Below are 21,598 nucleotides of genomic sequence, written 5' to 3' on the forward strand. Positions count from 1 at the left end.
TGGTACTCTTAATGCCAGTGTTCAACCATGTTATCGAATGTTTTCTGAGGGCTCAGAAGATAGGACAGAAGGGAGATGAAAATACAATTTGCACTACATAGCTCCCATGGTTTCATTTGGTGTTGCACAAGACCTATGCTAATCTGATTTCATACAGAAATTTTACCGATTCTGTTCATGGGCAAGACAGCTCTGGGACTCAGTGAGTACCTCTACGTTCATTTTTTTGTTTTACCGAAGGCTTCCCAGACTGTCTAACCGTGTCTTCTGACACCTCTTTGGAGATGAAATTGCCATTCATACCTGTTTCACAAAGCGTAAGGATAATGTCTGTAGATCATATCATGTTGTTAAGGTATGAAGTACAGAAGGACTGAAAATTATTTGTCATGTTTTTCATTTGTGAATTTGCAAGCTAATGGGCTTTGCAATAGCATTTCTAGTTAACTGCTCTGTTTATCTGTGGTGATAGCGATAACAGTGTAGCAGATGAGCTCTAGAATTTGCAAAGCTTATAGCAGTGCCAACAATATTGTCTCGGACTAGATTTTAATATTACACTGACTTCTTCCTACGCGTGATCAAATCTTTCAAGAATCTTTGAGTATGTCACATCGTGTAAACGGTCTTTCTTCAGAATATTGGTATAACAGCTCTTAATGTATCTGGGGAAGAAAACGGTCCAATATCAAGGGCAGAAAAAGAGGAAAACTCTAGTATGAGTTGGTATTTATAAATAACAAGATTGAGACCAGTTGGATGGGAGTGCCCTTGATTTCTGTTTAAGTGAGATCAGATATTAAGAAGCACTTGTTTCCTTAGAGTCAGTTTATTGCTATTCTGTCATAACTTCAGATTGGTTACTGTCCTTGTCCGATTAGGAGCTGCATGCCTTTTAGGAATGTATTAGGCTGTTTGCCCAAAATCTTGCCTGTTGGTTTTCATTTTTTTCCTCAGCATTTTTAGCATATAATGTAATCTTTGTTATAGCATTTGTATATAATTTTAAAATAACACATCTCAACATACTTTAACTTTAAATGGGTAATGTTCTTAACTATTTGAAGTAGCTAGCCATGCTAATTTATGGGTGCAAAAGCATGTATGTATTTAAGTTTTGGTACAAATAAGGACCACTAGAATTCTAACATCCAGAAGCAACTTTTCTGTTTGTAATTTGCTTGATTCTGTAGCTTTTCGTGTTTTAAACTGACAGTTTAGTTCTGCTGCTTTTTGACGTAAGAGATCAATTGCAGAAATGTACTCCATTTTCTTCTTTCCTGTTAAATGTTGTCAGAAGTTATCTTTTCCTACTCTCTTCTTCTAAAAAAAATTGCATTTTGCCTGCTCTGTTTTCCCCTTCTCTTTTTGCATGGCATTTTGGAACTGAAAGGAGTCAGAATCAGATCAAGAACAAGAAGAAGAGGTAATGTTGCTATAACAGCATGTTATTGCTTATGCATACTACTAAAATAGAGCTAACAGATACAGCTTAGAAGATAAAATCTGTAGCAAAAGAAGCGTATCAATCATTAGTTCAGTGCTCCAAAAACAACGAAGAGGGGTGCACTTAAAAGGACCTCACACAGGCTCGCTTTGGGAATTTACTGAGCTTAACTTTCCCTACGTTAAAAGTTTTACTGGTTCAGATGCACTGATTTTGGAGGTGTATAATAGTTCATTTTGCTTTCAAAACAGTTTCTTAGTAATTTAAAAATTATTTTGCTCAAGAGTAAGCCATACAAGTGTATTTCTTTAACCTTTATTCTCTGCAGCACAAAAAAGGGGAAATGGGATTGGTTTTTCTGATTTTGAGAACCATCCTGCATCCTAAAAATAATGTAGGGTTGCTATTAGACTTGTCTAACATATTCAGAACCAGTGGCTGATTGGCGTAGTATACTTTTTTATTAATACCCCTAAGTACAGTCTGAATATGCTTCCTCTAGTTAGTGGTGGTGGGTAGGGGGGAACGGAGGCAGAAGAATAGACCTAAATACAACAATTGTGTCCATCCATGAGTTCCCCGGTGTTGGGGGGAGTCTGGGACCAGATTGCAATTGACTGCACTGCCCGTCTACCTGAAAGGGCTGCAATTCACAAATCCTGTCCATTTATAACATCCGATAGACTGGATCTTACAGATTTCTGAGTTGGATTACTGAAGTCCAGTCCAGAATCAGTGGTAACACAGAAGTGACGAGTAAGTTCACGCCAAGTAAAAGGTGTAGAGTTTTCATCTTTAGCATAAACTGGAGAACAGCATCTTAATGGAGAAATGTGGCCAACTCCCCCCCTACATTCCCAGCCTCCTTTCTGGCAGTTATAGCTGTTCCTTAAGGTCTGACCCCTACACGACTGAGTAACATTAGAAAAGCATCCCCACATTTTGATGATGTTCAGCTGTTGGAAACAAGTAAGAGTGCCGGCGCTGTGAGAAGAGCCTGCCTCCATGAACTGCAAAACAGAATTCAGAAGTTTTGTTGCATGGATTGCAGTTTCCTATTATCATACAGAAATATTTACCACTCCTGTTTCAGTGCTGAAATACAGGCACTGTCAAGTGAAAACATGACCAAGGTTTTTAAGCTAATTCCCACTATGTTCATTCAGAAGGTAACATTTCTTATCAGGTGATCATTCAGTTTGGTACTGAAAGCATGAAACTGATTCTTTTAGCCTCTGTAATGCTGTTTATGCATTCCCAGTGAAGTCCCCAAAAGTTGTTTTTAACACATCTATGCTCTGTAAAAGCAGTGTAAAGGATATTGAAAAATCATTTTTCCAAACATTGTTGACTTCTTATATTTTTACTGAAACATAAAAGGACAACCTCTTTGATGGCTAAAACCACCTTCCATTTTAAGTTATTTTTTTGTTTACTTTATTCATTTTTATGTTAATAATATTAATTAGTATGCTGACATAATTCCAGACTGATTTGAAGGAATTTAAAGTAAGGGGAATTAAAGCGTCCTAGGGTTCCTAGATTACCATGTACGGCGATCTGTGCATCAGAGGAATTCACACTATTATGGATCTGTAATACACACTGCTAAGTGTGAAGTTTAATAACGTGAGCCTAAATGATTGCAAGGCATGTATGAACATGTAAGTGTTCCAGTGATTTACTTGTATTCGTTTTCAGTTTATGGAAATGCAAGAATTAGTTAACATTTTTGCTTAGACAATATATTGCATTTATCTTTATAAAGAATACTTTTAAACAAGTAAAACCTTTTCAACACTCACTAAAAAACTATCTGGGAGGCTTTAACGTACACAGTATATTATATCAACAGAACTGCATAACTGATTTTCATTCCTCACAGTCATCCTACCATCCCAAGTTTGTATAGGAAATTGAATGTTTAGTGCTCCTTCTAACTTTACGTACTTTTGCCTATCTAAATTTACACAACAAAAATCTTTTTTTGCTTGTGTGGACAAATGATTGTGCTAGCAGGACTGAAAAGAAGTCAAACTACGAGGCAACTTCAAAACCATGCTGCTTGAATTTTCATAGTCTGACGTTGCATTTTTTTTAATGTTTTTTTTTGGCAAGGGCTATGTTTTCTTTTGATTAACAGTAAAATTGTAGGGCTTTTCCAGTCTGTACCCAAATACCTCTGAAAAATAAAAAAGATGGCCTCTGAGGACCATCACTGCTTCCATTTAGAGGTATCAATAGCTATCGGTGGCATCAAGTCCTAGTTCTTGCCTTAGGCAGGAGCAAGTCTGCAGTCATTTCTGCATCTGCTTTTTTCATCATCACAAAGTACAGAGGCAAAAAGGCAAACCGTGATCTCAGAATGAACATGTACAATGAAACTATGTATAAAGCTTACGAGTTCCCTTCCAGATGGGACATCTGCCTTCATGTGACCATATTGGACTTTCTTGCTTTAGACAGGAAGAAATAAATTAAGAGCAATGCAACGACATACCCAGTAGCACAGAAGTCCTCTATACTGCTAGTCGCATTTAAAGACAATACACTGCAGCATTTTGCATTTACTCTTGACTGTAACTATAGCAAAGTAACCATTTTTCTGTTATTAGAAACACTAAATAATACCATGCTTCTACCGTTGTTTTAAATCCATTGTTGTTTCCATTTAAGTCAATGAATCTGTGTGTCTCCATACATCTAGTAGATTTGAACCTGTACCATTTCACTAGTGACTTTATATATATATCGATTGTATTTGAACTTTTAAATTTTCCCCTTTTTTTCTCTTCCAGGTTGATGTGACTTCAGAAAAAAGTAAGATTTTCCTTTTTTTTGAAAATGTTATAATGCAGTTTGTATGAAAGATGGTTAAGAATAAAGATAAGCATGAAAGAGAGCTAAGCTTTAACTGCTATTGCTAATAACATCAATATTTTAAAAATGTAATAGAAAATTTAATACCAAAGCAGCTATCCAATTAAATACATTTTAATGTATAAATTAACAAGTAATACAGTTTCAAACAGTTCATCTAAGCATTTACTTTCCTTTGACATCCCTAGTGATCCTGCTATTGCTATTTTGCTTGTATGAATGCTCATGCCTCCATTTTTTTGTTTTGTCCATTTGTTGACACACATTGTTGCTTCATATTTGAGATAAATGACAGTATCACTTTTAATGAAAGTGTAATTATTACTCCAATATATTTCATTAAATTCATGAAATACAACCATGCAAAAAAGTGATACTGTCCAAAGTAATCAGGCTGTTTAACTACCCCCCCCCCCCCCCCCAGCCCTTTACTGTGGTGAAATATGACTGTCAAGCTTGGCACAGCATATATACCCTTTGTATATACAGAATCAGGCCATTATTATTAGAAACTGAGGGTGAGTGGTTCACAATGCCAAAGATAGCCTTTAATGAAGATGCAGATCAAACAAATATGTATTCAGTCTGAAGAGTATCTCTAAGAAGAACTGTTTTCAAATGCAGCGATTTCTTAAATCTGTTTAGGAAAAGAATGACTTCTGTCTTGGTTCCGGGTTAAAGTGCAATCTCCTGCCTTTTTTTCTACATTTCATTTTGAGGGTTATTTATTCTTGATGTACTACTTACGTGTTTTAATTGGAAGGACAACAGCACCATGATCCTGAAGATCAAGTGGGTGGTCATTCCCCTATAATCTCTAAAGCAGAAATCTAGCTTCATCTAGAGAATAAAAGACATCAGGGTGACAAAATAGCTAATAACGTGGTGGGACATAGTATTCACTGTGATTAACAACATGATTTATATTAGATTTTTGCTCTAATTTACACCAGGAGGACCAATTTCATCAAGGTGGAAAAAGACACACCATAACATAGTCAGCAGAGTGGAATTTCAGTTGGCCCATGACACACCTTGGCTATGGGAAATGGGAGGTGAATTCAGCAGAACAGTAAAACGTACAGGTGAAAAAGGGCGCGAATGCTGCCCTTGCCACACACTTTATTTACTCAATGCAGTACAACCCCCCTAAGGAAGGTGGCAAGATGCACGTTTGGTGAGATTGCTCAGTTGTGGCTGTCGCAAACTCGTCTAAATTCAATGCAGCATAGAGCTAGAATTTTGGGTGACTCTTTTATACTGGACAAATGAAAATACCAGTCAGATAGCAATTTAGATTTGCTCCTCCTTTGGCTTCATGGAGGATTAGTTTGAGAATCAGGTAGAACAGCTGCAGGCAGGAGAGTGAGAGAGAGAGAGAGACTGTTCCCAGGAATCATTAGCAGTATAATTAACAGACATGAAAGAGACCAACAAGTGCCTGCTTAAAGACCACTGAAATGCCTCACATCACGATATCCAAATTGCTGGAAAATAAACTTCTAACCAAGCAACTTCTTTTCAGGCAGTTAGCCCAGTTCCCTTATACTTCTGCTAATGGTCATCCTTATGTTAAATAACTTTTAATTGCAATGAGGTAATATAAAAGTGTGACTGATTTTTTGGCCAGTAGTTGTGAGTCCTAGTTCTTACTGGATAGTACATGTGCATGTCCTTGGTTTGGGAATAATTATTTACGTAAAGAGAAATGCATTTATGAGACAAAGCAGAAAATCTTACCCATGTCAAAGTAATGCCGAATTCACCTTCACAAATAGACCTTAAAGGTGTCAGCCAGAACCAGGATTAGAACTGGTGTTTCTGAAACGCGTGTTAGAGACTTTACCTTTTGGCCGTAGAGTCAGTTCCTTCCTGGTCTGCTGAAGAGTTAAGGCAAGTGAACAGCTCTCATAAGAAGAATCCAAAAGACCGAGGGCAAGCCAAGAACATGACCCAGAAGAGCTTAGCAGTTAGAGGTACTTAGTTTCAAGATCCACTCTGCCGAATCCAAAACCATTTCCCACTGAGAAGAGAAACAAGTGACAAAATCAAACAACAAAACCTCCAGAACACTATAATAAACTGAGAGATTTTATCAGCATCTTTTGTTTCAGCTGTTCTACTTAATCTAAAGAATTATTCTCAGAAACAAACATTTGTACTTTAGTTTTCAAATCTACAAAATTACGAGACACCATCTTGGTGTCCGCTAGACAGCTCACACTAAACCCAGCAGCACCAAACCACCAAATTTCCAGCACCAAAATCAGCCCCAGAAATCTGGTTATAATTAACGTACAGCACAAACATTTAGCATTCATTACACCCAAGAGAATAGTGTAGGAAAATGGATATTTTTTGCAAAGAAATACAGATTATTATGTATCACTTAGGTTCTCCTTATTTGCATTACTACTTTGACTTTTAGACTGGGGTGCAGCAATGTGTGAAGTTTTGTGTGATGTACTACCTTTAGCAGAAAAATGTAAAATATAATTTCTAAGCATTGCATTCTGTTCATAACTTGCTTCAGTCCTCCAATGTTTCATTCTGTTCAATATACATTTTCTAGTAGTCCCTCCTGAAATTAAATATTCCCAGCAGGCAATTAAGGCATAATGGGAATTACCTACACCCAGCTTACTGTATATTGATTGCACAGATTAGACAAATATTTCACCACAGTATGCTTTACAATATTTTCATGTACCTTTAATTTATATGATTGATTTTTAGAGCTATTGTTTTTTAACTGAAGCTACATACCCAGCAGCATTTGCAACACCTTTGCTTTGCATGGAAATAACTTGCCTTACATGAATTGTATGTATGTGTCTAGCGTGACTGTCTCTGGTTTTTGGTTGCCATACATTACATTTTTTAAAACTTTGAAATCACTTCTAAGTTGATTCACAGTTTTTTCTTATTATCTCTCCTTTTCTTCTCTGTCTTCTCTTTCCTCAGTCAATTCATTAGTTGTCAATGAGGATGTTCCAAGGAAAGGACCATGCCTCTTAAAACAAAAGAATGTTTGTTTCATTGTTTAGGTGTGAAATCCCCTTAGACGAAATGCCGGTTTGCAGCTGATTCAGATCTCTACATATCTGATCATATTTTAGATTACTGCAGAATTACTTTTAACTTTTTATTTTGGTCATTAAGAAAAAAAAAAATGTTAACCCAATGTTATTCTGACAGTTTGCTAACACTGGCTTTCTCTTAGAGGAAATCGACTTTCAATCAGTTCTAATGCTTTCCTCTTTTTTTCTTGTTTATTTTTATTTGAACATTGATCTGTAACATCTGAACAATCTTGAGATGCCTATCTTTGTGTAACTTCACTGTGTTTCTTCTGTTTTTAATTTTAAATTTTGTCGTTGTTTTGGTTTTTTTAGTGGTGTCCTGATTTGGTTTGTTACAGCTTTGATAATGTATGTGTGGTTGTGCTATATTGATAAAGTTAAGCAAGTTATTTCCTGCCATTTTCCTTTTCAATTTTGGGTTTTTTTTGTTGGTTCCCTCTCCCCACCCCCCCTCCCCTTTGTTAGCTTTGCTTTGCTCTTGTACCCTCAGATCTTGTGGATCCACCATTCCCGGCCCATTTTGTTGACCTTCCTACCACTGCAACCAAAGACTGTCATTTTCAGTCCTGATTACATTTTTCAATCTCTATTTTTGATTTCCATTTTACTTTCAATGTTTTTCATTCGCATCAAAGATGACGAGACAGAATCTACAGAAACATCTATCCTGAAAAGCCATCTGGTTAATGAAGTCCCTGTACTAGCCAGTCCAGACCTGTTGTCTGAAGTTTCTGAGATGAAACAAGATTTGATCAAAATGACTGCCATATTGACAACTGACCCTTCAGATAAATCAGGCTCCATTAAAGTGAAAGATCTTGGAAAACCCACTGAAGAAGAGCCAGGAGAGCCCTTTGAAATAGTTGAAAGAGTGAAAGAAGACTTGGAAAAAGTAAATGAAATTCTGAGAGGTGGATCCTATACCAGAGAAGAACATGTTTTGCAGAAGTCCCTTTCCAAACAAGAACTTGCAGAAGAAGAATGGGTCATCGTCAGCGATGAAGAAATTGAAGAGGCCAGAAGAAATGCTCCTTTAGAAGTCACTGAACCTACCTGTGTAGAAGTCAGGGTAGACAAAGGGACAACAAAAATGGAGAAGCCAGACATGACAGGAATGGTAGATTACCTTACAGAGGATTTAAAAACATATGTCTCTCTTCATGAGGTACAGCCACAAGCCTTACAAGAAGACTTAGTAGAAGAGAGATTTGAAGCTGTAGTAATAAGCAGGGATTCTGAAAAAGAAGGACAAGAATCTCCAACAACTGAAACACTAAGTCCACAGGAGGAACACAAGCCAGCCTTAGAAATTAAAAAGCCAGTTAGGACAAAAGTAAGAGACAAGCAAAAGCCAAAGGAAAGCAAGATACACAGCAGTGAAGAGCAACCAGGACTAAAGAAGCTCATTTCGGATGAGTCGCTTGGCGAGGAATCTGGCTTAACACTGACAGCTGCTCCTGAGGCTAAAGCTGTATCCCCTGTTATAGAGGAAACTCCTATTGGGTCAATAAAAGATAAAGTTAAAGCTCTTCAGAAACGAGTGGAAGATGAACAAAAAATACGTTCAAAACTACCTGTCAGAATTCAAACAAGAGAAGGTGCTGCTGAGAAGGCTTCTAAAAGACCGGTACAAGTCAAAAAACCAGTAACACACAAAGCACAACCACCTGTTTCACCTTCTTCTAAGACGGAAAGACTTGAAGAGACCATGTCAGTTCGTGAACTGATGAAAGCCTTCCAGTCGGGTCAAGACCCATCCAAGAATATATCTGGACTGTTTGAGCACAAATCTGTCAAACAGAAGCAACAGCTCCCTGAGAAGGAAACAACCCGGAGAAAAACAGTTTCTTCACAAAGTGAAACGAGGCGAGTATCAAGCCACAAGACAGACAAACAGAAGGACAAACAAAGCACGATATTAAAAGCAGAGAAAGAGCCGCAAACAAAAAAAGGAAAAACGCAAATTTCTACTGCCGAAATTACCAAGAAAGCTGTAGGCAAGGACCAGGTAAAAGAGCAGAGCAGCAAAAAACAAACTGAACCTCTCCCTCCAGTATTTGATGACGAAAGTACCAAAGATACAGCGGTTGTGAAGGGCAGGACTTCTGAAGACCAAGGAGATACTGACTTCCAGATCAGCCCTGACAGAAAAACCTCAACAGACTTCTCTGATGTCATTAAAGAAGAACTGGAGGATAATGACAAATATCAACAGTTCCGACACCTTTCGGTGACAGAGGAGGGAGAGCTTAACTTGGAGCAAGTACTGACCAGTCCTTTCAGTGTTGCTTTTCCCACAGACTATGTGAAAGATGGATTCCTTCCTGCTCTTTCTCTGCAAAGTGCTGCTTTTGATGGGAGCTCAGAGAGCCTTAAACACGAAGGTGTGGCTGATTCTCCAGGTAGCCTACTCGACGGAACCCCTCAGATCAGCTCTGAGGAAAGTTATAAGCATGAGGGTCTGGCAGAGACTCCAGAAACAAGCCCTGAAAGCCTTTCGTTCTCACCAAAGAAAACTGATGGGCAAATTGAAGAAGCTAAAGGAACAGCTAGAGCAGACACAACAGCAGAAACATGTCCTCCGAAGGAACTCTCGCCAAAGGAAGATGAAAAAGGTATTACTGAAAGACAGCTAGCTGCTGTTACTGAGACTACTAAGTCTCAGTCTGAGCATGTATCAGAAGAGCTTGTACCTACAGCCTCTGAAGAAGAGGCTGATAAACTTAAAGAAAGTAGCTCAGCTTCCATTATGAAAGATATTAGCAGGGATAAAGAATCCAGAACCACTGCACATTTAACTAAGTCTTCTGAAACACATGACACTGCTTTAGAGAAAGAAAAAGATTTAACCTGTGAACGCCGTGTTGTGGTTAGAAGTCCCCAGAAATTGGAACTTTCACTTGCTAGCCATGATAGTGAAAGCTTTAGCCCAGTTGCAGATGACTCTCTGGCTATAAGTCATAAAGACTCACTGGAAGCAAGCCCAGTGCTAGAAGATAACTCATCACACAAAACGCCTGATTCTTTGGAGCCCAGTCCTATGAAAGAGTCTCCCTGCCGTGATTCCCTTGAAAGTAGCCCTGTAGAACAAACAGTGAAGGCTGGTATTTTGGGGCAGGGTCCTCTTCAGTCTGTTCTTAGCAAAGGAGAAACCTGCCCAGAGCTAGCATCGGTGCGTTCCAGGATTCTCCGTGACCCTGAGGGAAGTGCTGATGATGACAGCCTAGAGCAAACATCCCTCATGGAGAGTTCAGGGAAAAGTCCTCTTTCACCTGAAACTCCTAGTTCTGAAGAAATTAGCTATGAAATCACACCTAAAACAGCAGATTCACAGGCACTGTCAAACATACCAAAGTCAGCCGTGATCCCTGAAGTCAGTGAAGAACCAGAGGATGATTCCGAAAGTGAACCAAAGAAGAGATTCACCCCTGAAGAGGAGATGTTCAAAATGGTGACCAAAATCAAAACGTTTGATGAATTAGAACAAGAAGCAAAACAGAAGAGAGATTTCAAAAAGGATTGTAAACAAGATGAATCTTCTGTAGCTGCCGATTCAGAAGCTGCATGTGAAGCTGAAGAACCAGAGTCAACAGCTGTAGAAGAAAAAGATATACCTACAGTGGTGATGTCTGCAGCTGAATCTAGAAAAAGTTCTTCCTCTTCAGAAAGTGAGCCGGAATTGACTCAGCTAAAAAAAGAAGCCGACTCAGGCCTCTTAATGGAGCCTATGATCCGCGTGCAGCCACCCTCACCATTACCATCCAGTATTGACTCCAGTTCTAGCCCCGACGAAGCAGGTTTTCAACCCATTGATTCAAAACCATGCCTTAGCAGGATAGGTGCAGTTAAAGCAGAACAGGATAAGCCAACGGAACATGACAAAGAGGAACCGCTTATCCTTGGGGGCAGCTGTAAGGCTTCCCCAAGAGAATCAGGCACTTGTCATTCTGACGGTTGTGTATCAGCAGAAACTGATGAAGCAAAATGTGACAGTACAGCTGACAGTGAGACAGTTAGTCCCAATGCCCCAGTCACACAATCTGGGGGTACTCTGTGCCATTCCATTGGTGACAGTTCTCAAAAAGAAGTTTGTGTTGAGCCTTCATTAACACCACACCAATGTGATACTACTGAAAAAGACATCAAAACCACTGCGTTGTTGACACAGACAGATCTCATTTCTACAGGAGCTGTGTCTGAGAAAGTAGAGGATAGTTCTTGTGGACACAGTACCACCGAGTACTGTGTACCACAAGATGGCAAACTGGCTGAAGATGATACCACTGACCATTTTGCTTTGGGAAGTGATTTGGGAAAAGCAGATACAGATTTTGAAACATCTCAAAGAGATATTCATGCTGAGGAGCCCTTACCAGAGTATTCATCCCTTTCCACTGAAACAGTGGCACTTGAAAGTTGCGTAGCAGATGCTGCTGAAAGTAGTGCTCCTTATGTAGTAAGCCCGTATGAAAATGTGTCTTCTGAACATTTCTTTAGTGACACTGAAAGTCAGGTAGGATCTGGTGGAAGTCTGCTATCTAGGGAAAACTATTCTATTGAAGAAGGAAAAGATCAGACTGGTGAAGCTTTACTTAGCAGAAACACAGGTGGTGAATATCACTCTTCAGAGGAAGCATATATGGAAATGGAGCCAAAACCAGAGGATGCATTTCAGAAAATGTCACAAGGGTCTTCAGCATCAGATTCCGCAAAATTAGCTGAATCTGCCCTCGAGGATGTACAAGATGAAACGGAGAAATTGATCAGTCAAGTTGTCATCACTAAAACTGATGTGGATTCTGACATGTGGAGTGAAATCCGTGAAGATGATGAAGCTTTTGAAGCTCGGGTGAAAGAAGAGGAACAAAAGATATTTGGGTTGATGGTAGACAGGCGATCACAAGGCACAACACCGGATACAACACCGGCCAGAACACCCACCGAAGAAGGGACACCACTTAGTGAACAAAATCCTTTTCTTTTTCAGGAAGGAAAGTTGTTTGAAATGACTAGAAGTGGAGCCATTGACATGACCAAAAGGAACTATCCAGATGAAAGCTTTCACTTCTTCCAAATGGGGCAGCAGCCTCAGGAAGAAGTTTCTTTGTCTGAAGAAGTGAAAGAAGCAGCAGAGGTGGAATCTTCTAAGCTGAAGGGCTCACCAGCTCCATTTTCACCTTCCGAATCAGAGGACTCGGATATACAAGAAAAAGATACATTGAAATACTCACCCTCAGCATCTGAGTCTAGTGATAAATCAGAAGAAATGACGGGTGAAGGTGTCAGCACAGGCACCACAAAAGCAGATCTTAAATCCAGAATTCCAATTAAAATGGGTATTTCAGCTTCTTCAAAATCACCAAAGAAAGAAACTGCTGCCTCTGAAGCTGAGCCCCTCTCCAGAACAGAGACTGACATGGTTGATAGCAGTCAGGTGCCTTGCCCTTTCTCTCCTGAGCAGTCTGTAGAAGACGAATTGGATTTTTCCAAAGTCACTAGATTAGTTTGTTCTGAACAGGGTGAGGAGTCCCCAGACTCTTCACCTGAGGAACAGAGATCTGTGATTGAAATCCCTACTGCTCTAATGGAGAGAGTGCCTTCTTGTGAAAGCAAATCCAAAATTCCTGTAAGAACAGCTGCTGCTGCATCGCAACCCTTGCAACAATCGGAAAACGAGAGCCTTCCCACAGACAGCGTCCTAGACAGTTTGCAGTGTGAAGGAAAAGATGACCAAGCGAAACCAAAGTCTAAAATTCCCGTCAAAGCAGCTTTCCAAAAAGCTGAACAACAATATACATACACAGACACATCTATCCGCAAGCTAGAGTCACCCAAAGCTCTTGACATGACAAACAAACTACCTATGAAACAAGATAACCGAAGTAAATCAGAGTCTGATGCAAGTATTCCCATGGACCCAAAGACTAAACGTTCAATAAAAGCTAGGAGTTATGCTGAGGCAGAAGCAGAGACCAGGGAGAGGGAAAGAGAGATGAAGCTCGAGCTAGACTCAGATGAGGCAACAACAGCAAGACCCAAGGTATTTTCATCACGGTTGCCAGTTAAAAGCAGAAGCACTACAGCCTCCCGCAGTGCTTTTAGTCCCACAAAAGAAAGTAAGGAACATTTTTTTGACCTATACAAAAACTCCATAGAATTCTTTGAAGAAATTAGCGATGAAGCTTCTAAATTAGTGGAAAGACTCACGCAGTCAGAGAGAGAACAAGAATTAGTTTCAGATGATGAAAGCAGTAGCGCCCTAGAAGTTTCAGTTATTGAAAATGTGCCATCCAGTGAGACTCAGCAGTCAGTTCCTGAAGACATCTTTGACACCAGACCCATTTGGGATGAGTCTGTAGAGACTCAGATTGAACGTATCCCTGACGAAAATGTCCATGACCATGCTGAAGGTATTTGCCAACGACTGGGATTCCCTGTGCGACGCATGTCATGAATTAAACTTTTTGCTTTTTTGTTTTCTTTGGCGTGTGTGTGTACGTATGTTTGTATACACGTGTAATGTGTGTGGCATTTTCTTTTAAGCTTTTGGTGGTTAGCTGTGTATTTTTTTCTCCCCCCCCCCCCCCCCGCCCCCCGTGAGCTGTGTTTGTTTTTTTGTGTTGTGTCTGTATTTTTCTTGTCTGTGAAACAATCTCAAGATTGCAAACCATGAATGCTTGTGGGAAGTGTTACCTTAATAAACAAAAACACTTCTAAAAATATGTATTGTTTTACCATTAAACTGATTGCTCAGGTCATGCACATTTTGGCTTTTGGCTTTCCCTGGCCCTACTCTTCACTATTAATTTTTACTAATAATGAAATATTTGGGCATTGATTGAAACCAGGCAAATTCATTTTCTTTTGAGTTGTTACGCAAAGAAAGCTGTAGAAGTTTTAAACAATTAGGTTTTTCATGTTCCTTTTTTTGACAATCTGCGTCTCAGGAAAGTTCTGTTTTGCCAGTAACTTCGGTACAAGTTTTCTGGTGTTTGGTTTTCCTCTCACCTACTTGTGTACTACTATTGAGTAGCCATGATGGAAATCCAGTAGCCAAAATGAGAGATGCATATATCATTAACCCTAAGCAATTTTCTGAATCTGAGATATCACAATCCACGTATGCATTCAGGGAAACTCAAAACTCAAATGCTGCCATCCTCAAATTAGCTTTGGGGATGGGAGGAACAGTCAGTCTCACTGTTACCAAAATAAGTGAAGACTGGCAAATGAACATCTGGTTTTTCCTTGCCTTCATTGTAAGTATTTTGTATCACTCCCTAGTTGAAAGGGTCGAAGATGTTTAAATTAACAATATCTCCAATACAAACCATACTATGAAGTGCCATATAGACTGTTTGAACAAAACTTTCCCTACACCAGAAAGAACATAATTAGAAGCACTAGTGCAGATGAATTTTTCAACCTTGGCATTTACTAAGGAGACATGGAAAATTATGGCTCTTGACTTAGTTAAAGTCTTCAATTTAATGTTAGAATGAAGTTTTAGAATGAAACGCTTGACCAAGATAAGCATAGTAGGCACTTCAGTCCTGCTTTAGATTTTCACATGAAAGCCTAATTTTCAAATAGAAAATGTAGATAGATAGTCCTGTGCTTTTTGAAAAATCAAACATTTGTGTTTTTTGGTGTGGTTTTTTTTTAACCTGGGAATTTACAGTCCTCACTTTAGTTACCCAGTTGTAACAGCCTGTCCATATTTAGAGTACAGCAGTTAGGAGGAAAAAAAAAAAAAAAAAATGCAGCACTTTCCCTTCTTGGGCTACATCACCTATGAAAAAGGGTTTTAACTTGTAAAAGGCAACTTGTGGCTCTCTTTGACCTTTAGATCAACAGGATGATCAGGAGAGGACAGAGGAAAGACTGGCCCACATTGCTGATCATCTTGGATTCAGCTGGACAGGTAAAATGCATGTCATCTACTCCTGAGAGAAAGGAGGGGAGCATTCCTCATTTTTTTCATGTTTCTTTCAGATGATTTCCTGATTATCTGAAGATGTTTTGTAGAAATATTTCAGTAGCTTACTGTCTTCTGGTTACTAAGATACCTATAGCCTATTAGGTAAGAACTCAAATGCAGAAGTAAGGCCTCTGTACTTGCTGTGGCCTCTCCGGAGGGAAAACTCCAAGGATGAGAGTGTGACAACGAGCTGGCATGTTACCCTACTCTTACTTGCAAAATGCAACAACTCTGGCTAGAAGATAAACCAATACAGGAATAATCATCATATGTGTTCTGGAACTGCTGAGCTGTAAGGCCACGATAGGGATAAACAAGATCAGCTTCTTTTCTACAGAACTTTGCTGACGAAAAAGGGATAAAAAGGGGACCTCTTTGTAACAGTCACTTTAATATAGTGGATTTAATAGATCTGAGACAGTTAACTCTACTGGGGACAAGCGAAAGTAACATAGAATGAAATGCAGATGTCTATCACTGAAAATCAGCTCAAAAGTGTTTACAAAGAAAAAGAGCTGTGCAGAAATGTAAGTGCTGTGTCAAACTGTGCAATCCAACAAAAAGTTGCTGCAGAAAAAGTTAAATCAGGTCTATGCTTTTTTGTATGTATCCCTGGAGCAGTACCATGGTCCTGAAAATACGCACAGCTCTAGGAGTTAAAGAAGAGTTGTATACCAGAGAAAAAAAGTTAAATCCTTGATAACAAAGATGGTGCTCTATACTGTTTTTATCGGCATCCTCAGAGGACATGCAAAATATCACTGATACTTTTGCTTATCTTACTCACCTCTTCCTTTCCTGTCCTCTATTTCAATCCATAGAGAAGGCTATGAGCGTGTCACTCATCCCAACGTGGATTATCTTGAAATCAGGAGGACTTGGACCTGTGCAATGTAACAATTAGGAATCTGCTGAAAATTTTATATAAAAGAATAGACAGTTCTGAAAACAAAACTAGAAAAAAATGGATGCTCATCAAAATAGATATTAATGTTTTACAGCATTTTAGAGAGGGCAGGGTAATACACCTGCATAAACACTCCTGCCTTATATTATGGTAAAGATTACCGTGTCAAATGTTACTTTAGCGGATAAAATAGTAGTTGTTTTTTGTTCAAACTTATTTGACTAGCTAGGATTTGAATCTAATGTGTCGTTACTGTATATTTGTTGAAGCTTACAGTTGCAACAGTTTATAAGCCAGCCTGGAAATAAGGTGGTTTGGGGTTAGGGTTCCCTCCACCCTGTTAAAACATGACTCCCTCCAAAATCAAGTCTATGCCACTACAGCGATAATGACAATGGAAGAGAATATGAATCCTTCTTTGTGAAAGAAGCAGAAATCTGAAGATCAGGAGTAACAGTAGGAATCTCACAAATTCTCCATGGTTTTAACTCATTTGATGACCTATTTCAACATTTGCATCTTAGTTTGTTGATGGCAGAAGGCTGCCCCTGGTTCTGTATACAGTAAAGATGTTACAGACCGTTAAACCATTTCTCTTTTCTGGACTGCAGTCTGACCCTATGCTACGTCAGAAAGACGTCAGCTATTCTTAGTTTCACCTTTTCAGTTTTTGGTTTTCAACTGTAATTCAGACATTTACTTTTCTTTAAATGAAGCCTTAAAATGAATTCTTTTACTAGATTTTGATCAAAGTTTCAGAAACAGTCATCATTTTAGAGGATAGAATCTGCTAAGCATGGTGCTCTGCAGCTGGAAATATTTTTCTCTGCCCGTGTGCTATTTCTGCAAGCGCACTCTATTTCATAGCTTGTCACTGCCTCTGAGAACTAGGAATGGTAGACACAAAACATAAAAGCTCACACAGACCCATCACTTCTAGGCATAATACATTTCTGACTTTGTCATGAACTTCCTGTTTAACGGTGTCTCTAAATATAACACAAGGTACATAGAAGCAATGAGAATTTGGTTTCAGAAAAGTTTGTAATCCACTTTGCTGCTGACAGCCGTAAAGTAGGGGCGGAAAAAAAGAGAGCTTTACAGAGATGGATTTATTTTTCAGAGCTAGCAAGAGAACTGGATTTCACAGAGGAGCAAATTCACCAGATCCGAATTGAAAACCCTAATTCACTTCAAGACCAGAGCCATGCACTCCTCAAATACTGGCTTGAAAGGGATGGGAAACATGCAACAGGTTTGTTTCCAGTTGTACTACATACAACTGTCTCCCATTTGCTATTTGGGGTGACAGATGTGTGTTATAGTCACAAAAAGAAAATTCAGGTAAAGTTTAGGCTATAGAAAGAATGACCATAATTGGACTTAATTTTTTTTTAAGCTTGTCTGTGTAACATGGCATATCATAGGATTCTCAGAGAAAATAGTTTTATCTTGTTCGTTTGAGGGCAAGGCAGAACATCACCTTCCAAAGAAAGCGTGGAAAAACACTGAAGCCTCTTTTTCCTAAACTGAGAAATTTTGGGGGAAACTAAACAAATTTGTTAAAGGAAAAAATGAGTGGTAATTTTTATATGCAGCCCTTCTGTTACTTTTAGATTTTACACGGCAATGCTTCTAAATGCATCTGTATTTTGTATATGATATTATACCGCTCAGTATCCTACCTATGTCCTTCATATGGAAAACTGAATGGAGAGAGCATGTGAAATTTTTAACTCGGCTACATGGTGTCGTTCTAATGCCACAGATACAAATCTTACCCAATGTCTTACAAAAATCAACCGAATGGACATTGTTCACCTAATGGAGACCAGCGGCATAGACTCCATGCAGGTCCACGGCACTCGCACGTATGCAGAAATTGAACAAACAATAGGATTGGACCATAGCGAAGGTAAACATCTCCTGATCCAGACTGCCCAAGTTATCTCATCTAAGCACTAGCTTCTGTTCTGAAATGTTTGACTAGGATGATCTGTTAACTCTTAGGACTGAGCACTAGAATCTCATTTTGAAAGCACAGATAATATGGATGAATGCAAGCGTGACATCACACAGGTCACTATTTCACCAGTTACAAGATCTCTGCATTAGCTGATTCTTATAAAGCAAATAAAGGAATGTTGTCAGAAACTACCGCAAATACTTATGCTCAGTTTGTTGGGTTTTTTTTTTTTTTGCTTATAGAAGTACTTCTATATAAGTTAAGAAGGTTGTATTAGGATTTGACCAAGATTTGTAAAAGGAAAACTACTCCATGCTTTGGAAAAACCTTAGGATTCAAGTATCCAGGATATTGTAATTCTGCTATGAATGTGGTTGGATTTCTTGAGTATAAAAGTTCAGTAGATTACATCAATGGTTGTAAACTAAGGAAATGCCTCCAAATTATGTGAAATAAAATCCTCTTTTCTGGGGGGTTGGGGGTGGGTAGATGTGTTTATATGCTTTGAAGCACATAAATTAGCTGGTTCTTGTGCCTAGTCCTGTATGAATTTCTTTGTCCATACTTGTTATTTTTTCCATAAGCAGATGAATAATGGGTGGGGTGGGGGGAAGTCACTAAAACATGTCCAAATCTGCTGGAAAAAAATCTGTTGTGAATCTTCTTTCATACTTTGAGGGTTTCAAGATCAAGAGATGGCTCTAGGTAAATTTCTGGGTAAATTTTATTTTGCCTGTTACTGTCAAGATTCATTGTTTGGCAATAGTAGTTGTAATCCAGTGTTCCTTCACCTACTTAGAGAGGTCATGTCCTCTTCCACTCAAGATGTCTAAAAATTTCAGGTAACGTGGTCCATCCAGGGATTTTAAAAGGACTTGCTGCGTTCTAGTAAGACTTGTAATGACATTTCTCATCTCTCTATTTTTTAAAGGGTTTTCTGCACTGCAAGAAGAACTGTACAGTTCAAGACATAAGCAAGAAGAACACAGAATATCTAAAGACAGTGAGCCAACTGAACACCCTCCAATTGTCTCCGAGGAGGACGTGTCTGTCAGTTATTCTCCTTTTCAGGATAGTACTCCCAGGAGTGAGGCAGAAGTATCAATGGCTGAGCTCCTGAGACAAGCACATAAGGAACAAGTAGAAGCTGAATTCTCAGGGAAACCCCAAGATGTGCCAGAAAAACCGTCTGCTTCACAACGTGAATATTCGTAAGTGTCAAAAGACCAGAATGAAACCTATGTGGAACGGATTATCTCTTCTCTGTGTAATAAGACAATTTTACAGTTTTCTTTGAAACATAGGAACTCACTAGAATTTTTCTCCAATTGTGTGCACCAGCTCGTTACTTCCTACTGCAGGTTTGACATTTTAATCCATGTGGAGGAAGCCTTAAGGATTAGGGGAAAAAGGTCAGTTTGTCACTGTGAACACAAAGCAATAATCTAGTCTAGTACATATGACAGAAAAGAGGGATAACATAGAGGTCGGGTTTTTTGACAAACTGTGTATATTTTTCGTACGTTAGATAGCAAGTAATGTTAAACTTAATTAACGCTAGACGGGCCTGCCTTCAACTTCAGGATGTTTTTTTCAATTGAGGCAAAAATTTTCCAACTTACTCATTACTTACAAAACTCATAGCCACGTATTAGGAACTCGATTTTTAAAAGCAAGTTTTAGATGGCCAAAGGAACAGAAACAGGGTTATATACAGACAGGACAAAAGTACTTAAGGAAACAACACGTGGTAAGGTATGGATTTAGAAGACCTGCACAGCAAAGCCTTGAATTCTGATTTGGAGCTGTCAGTGGGGTTGGTTTCATTTGGAAAGGAACTTGAAAAGGATCACGTTTCTTTCTTCCCACCATCCCTAATCACATGCCCACATTGAGAACTCTATGCAGGGTTGATTGAGGTATTCATAGGCTAGCAAAATATCAAGGATCCCCTTCCAAAGAAGTGATTTTTCTGGGAGCGATTAGCTTTGATGTGGAGATGCAGCCCCAAACAGTCAAGGTGCAGCTGAGTCCAGCAAATGGTCTTTTGAGGATTCTTTTGCTCAAATATGCTTTACACCCAGGAGAGAGCGTGGGAGACAGAAAACGGCATGTAAGGTAGAGGACTTACGTTGCACTGGTAGGCAAAAATACCAATACTTCCTAATGATCTGCATGAGGAAATGGATGTTTCTGAGGAATGGAGAATACATTTGAGACAATATTGCCAATACTAAATGAGAGTAGTGATGATGGGAATATCACCACACTTCACGTCTACTTCAAACTAGGAGGAAAATTGGGCTAGATTTAAATTGTTCATAAGGAACGCGTACCAAGAGGAATTATACAATAATATGTATAGCCTGGTGAATGGGAAAAAGAGGCTGGAGCAATACTGTTTAACTTACACTACAATGAAACCTTTTCTTTCTTGGAACACAATTGTTTCAAGGGCAGTAGTTGGAGGAACACAACAAATTGTGAAAACCCAACTTGTATCAGGAAAAAAACATATACATGCAAGTTATTCTATTACTGTTATTATTACTGTTATCTACTTATGGGATTGGTTATGGAGAAGGGAATCTGGTGTCCTATTATTAAAAATTAACAGTTTCCTCAGTTAATTTTTAGGATGAGAGGGGGAAAAAAGCAAGCATGTAAATGCTAGCTTCAAAGCATCTCAGAAATTTTAAAAGGGGAAGATTTAATTTTTGCAGGCTCACTATTTTTCAGGCTGTAATTCCACCAGTTTTGATATAGTTGGTCTTTTTTCTTTTAACCGATATACACGAAAAGAGAAAAGTCAACCTCAGAAGAAGAGTCTAGGTGGTGAAGCGGGTAATGTTTTCACAATCAGTGTAAATCAGAAGTGACCTTTTCAAGCTAGCATCAGAATTATAAGGTTACTTGATAAAACACAGTTAGATGAGAGTTAGCTTAATATCTGAAGTAATTCACCCATATGCAACACAAAAATATTGCATGTACATATGCTTTAATGTATTACCTTTATGTACGTTACTATGTAACATATATAATAATACATTTAAATAACTTGTGGCAGCAATTAAATTATAGCAATGTTCAACAGTGAAAGTAATATTACAAACAAAATAAGATTCTATACTAAATTTCTGTTTGGTAAGGCTCCAGAATTCTACATAAAAGTTGGCCTCTCCTCACCTGCAGATGTGTAGCCTGTAATTAACGTAGTAGTTGCTTTACATCCATCTGTACTGATCCAGTCTCTTTTCTGCCCCCAAAATAATAGGTAATATGTAGATTTGTTGAGAACACAAGTGACAGCAGAGTTCACATAAATCCTTTA

General features: G+C 38.8%; 1 protein-coding gene across 1 annotated transcript in view; it reads left to right on the plus strand.

Annotated features, from left to right (window-relative positions):
* ANK2 (ankyrin 2, neuronal) overlaps positions 1-21,598 on the plus strand; it is a 321,961-nt gene that overhangs the window by 287,950 nt on the left and 12,413 nt on the right. Inside the window, exons 37-42 of the mRNA XM_010575540.1 lie at positions 1,394-1,426; positions 4,246-4,267; positions 15,260-15,334; positions 17,422-17,553; positions 18,067-18,213; positions 19,196-19,475. Of these exons, the coding sequence (XP_010573842.1) occupies positions 1,394-1,426; positions 4,246-4,267; positions 15,260-15,334; positions 17,422-17,553; positions 18,067-18,213; positions 19,196-19,475 (689 nt within the window). The remainder of the gene's footprint in view (positions 1-1,393; positions 1,427-4,245; positions 4,268-15,259; positions 15,335-17,421; positions 17,554-18,066; positions 18,214-19,195; positions 19,476-21,598) is intronic.

This window comes from Haliaeetus leucocephalus, unplaced genomic scaffold (assembly GCF_000737465.1).
Source record: "Haliaeetus leucocephalus isolate CR32 unplaced genomic scaffold, Haliaeetus_leucocephalus-4.0 Scaffold484, whole genome shotgun sequence".
Lineage (NCBI taxonomy): Eukaryota > Metazoa > Chordata > Aves > Accipitriformes > Accipitridae > Haliaeetus > Haliaeetus leucocephalus.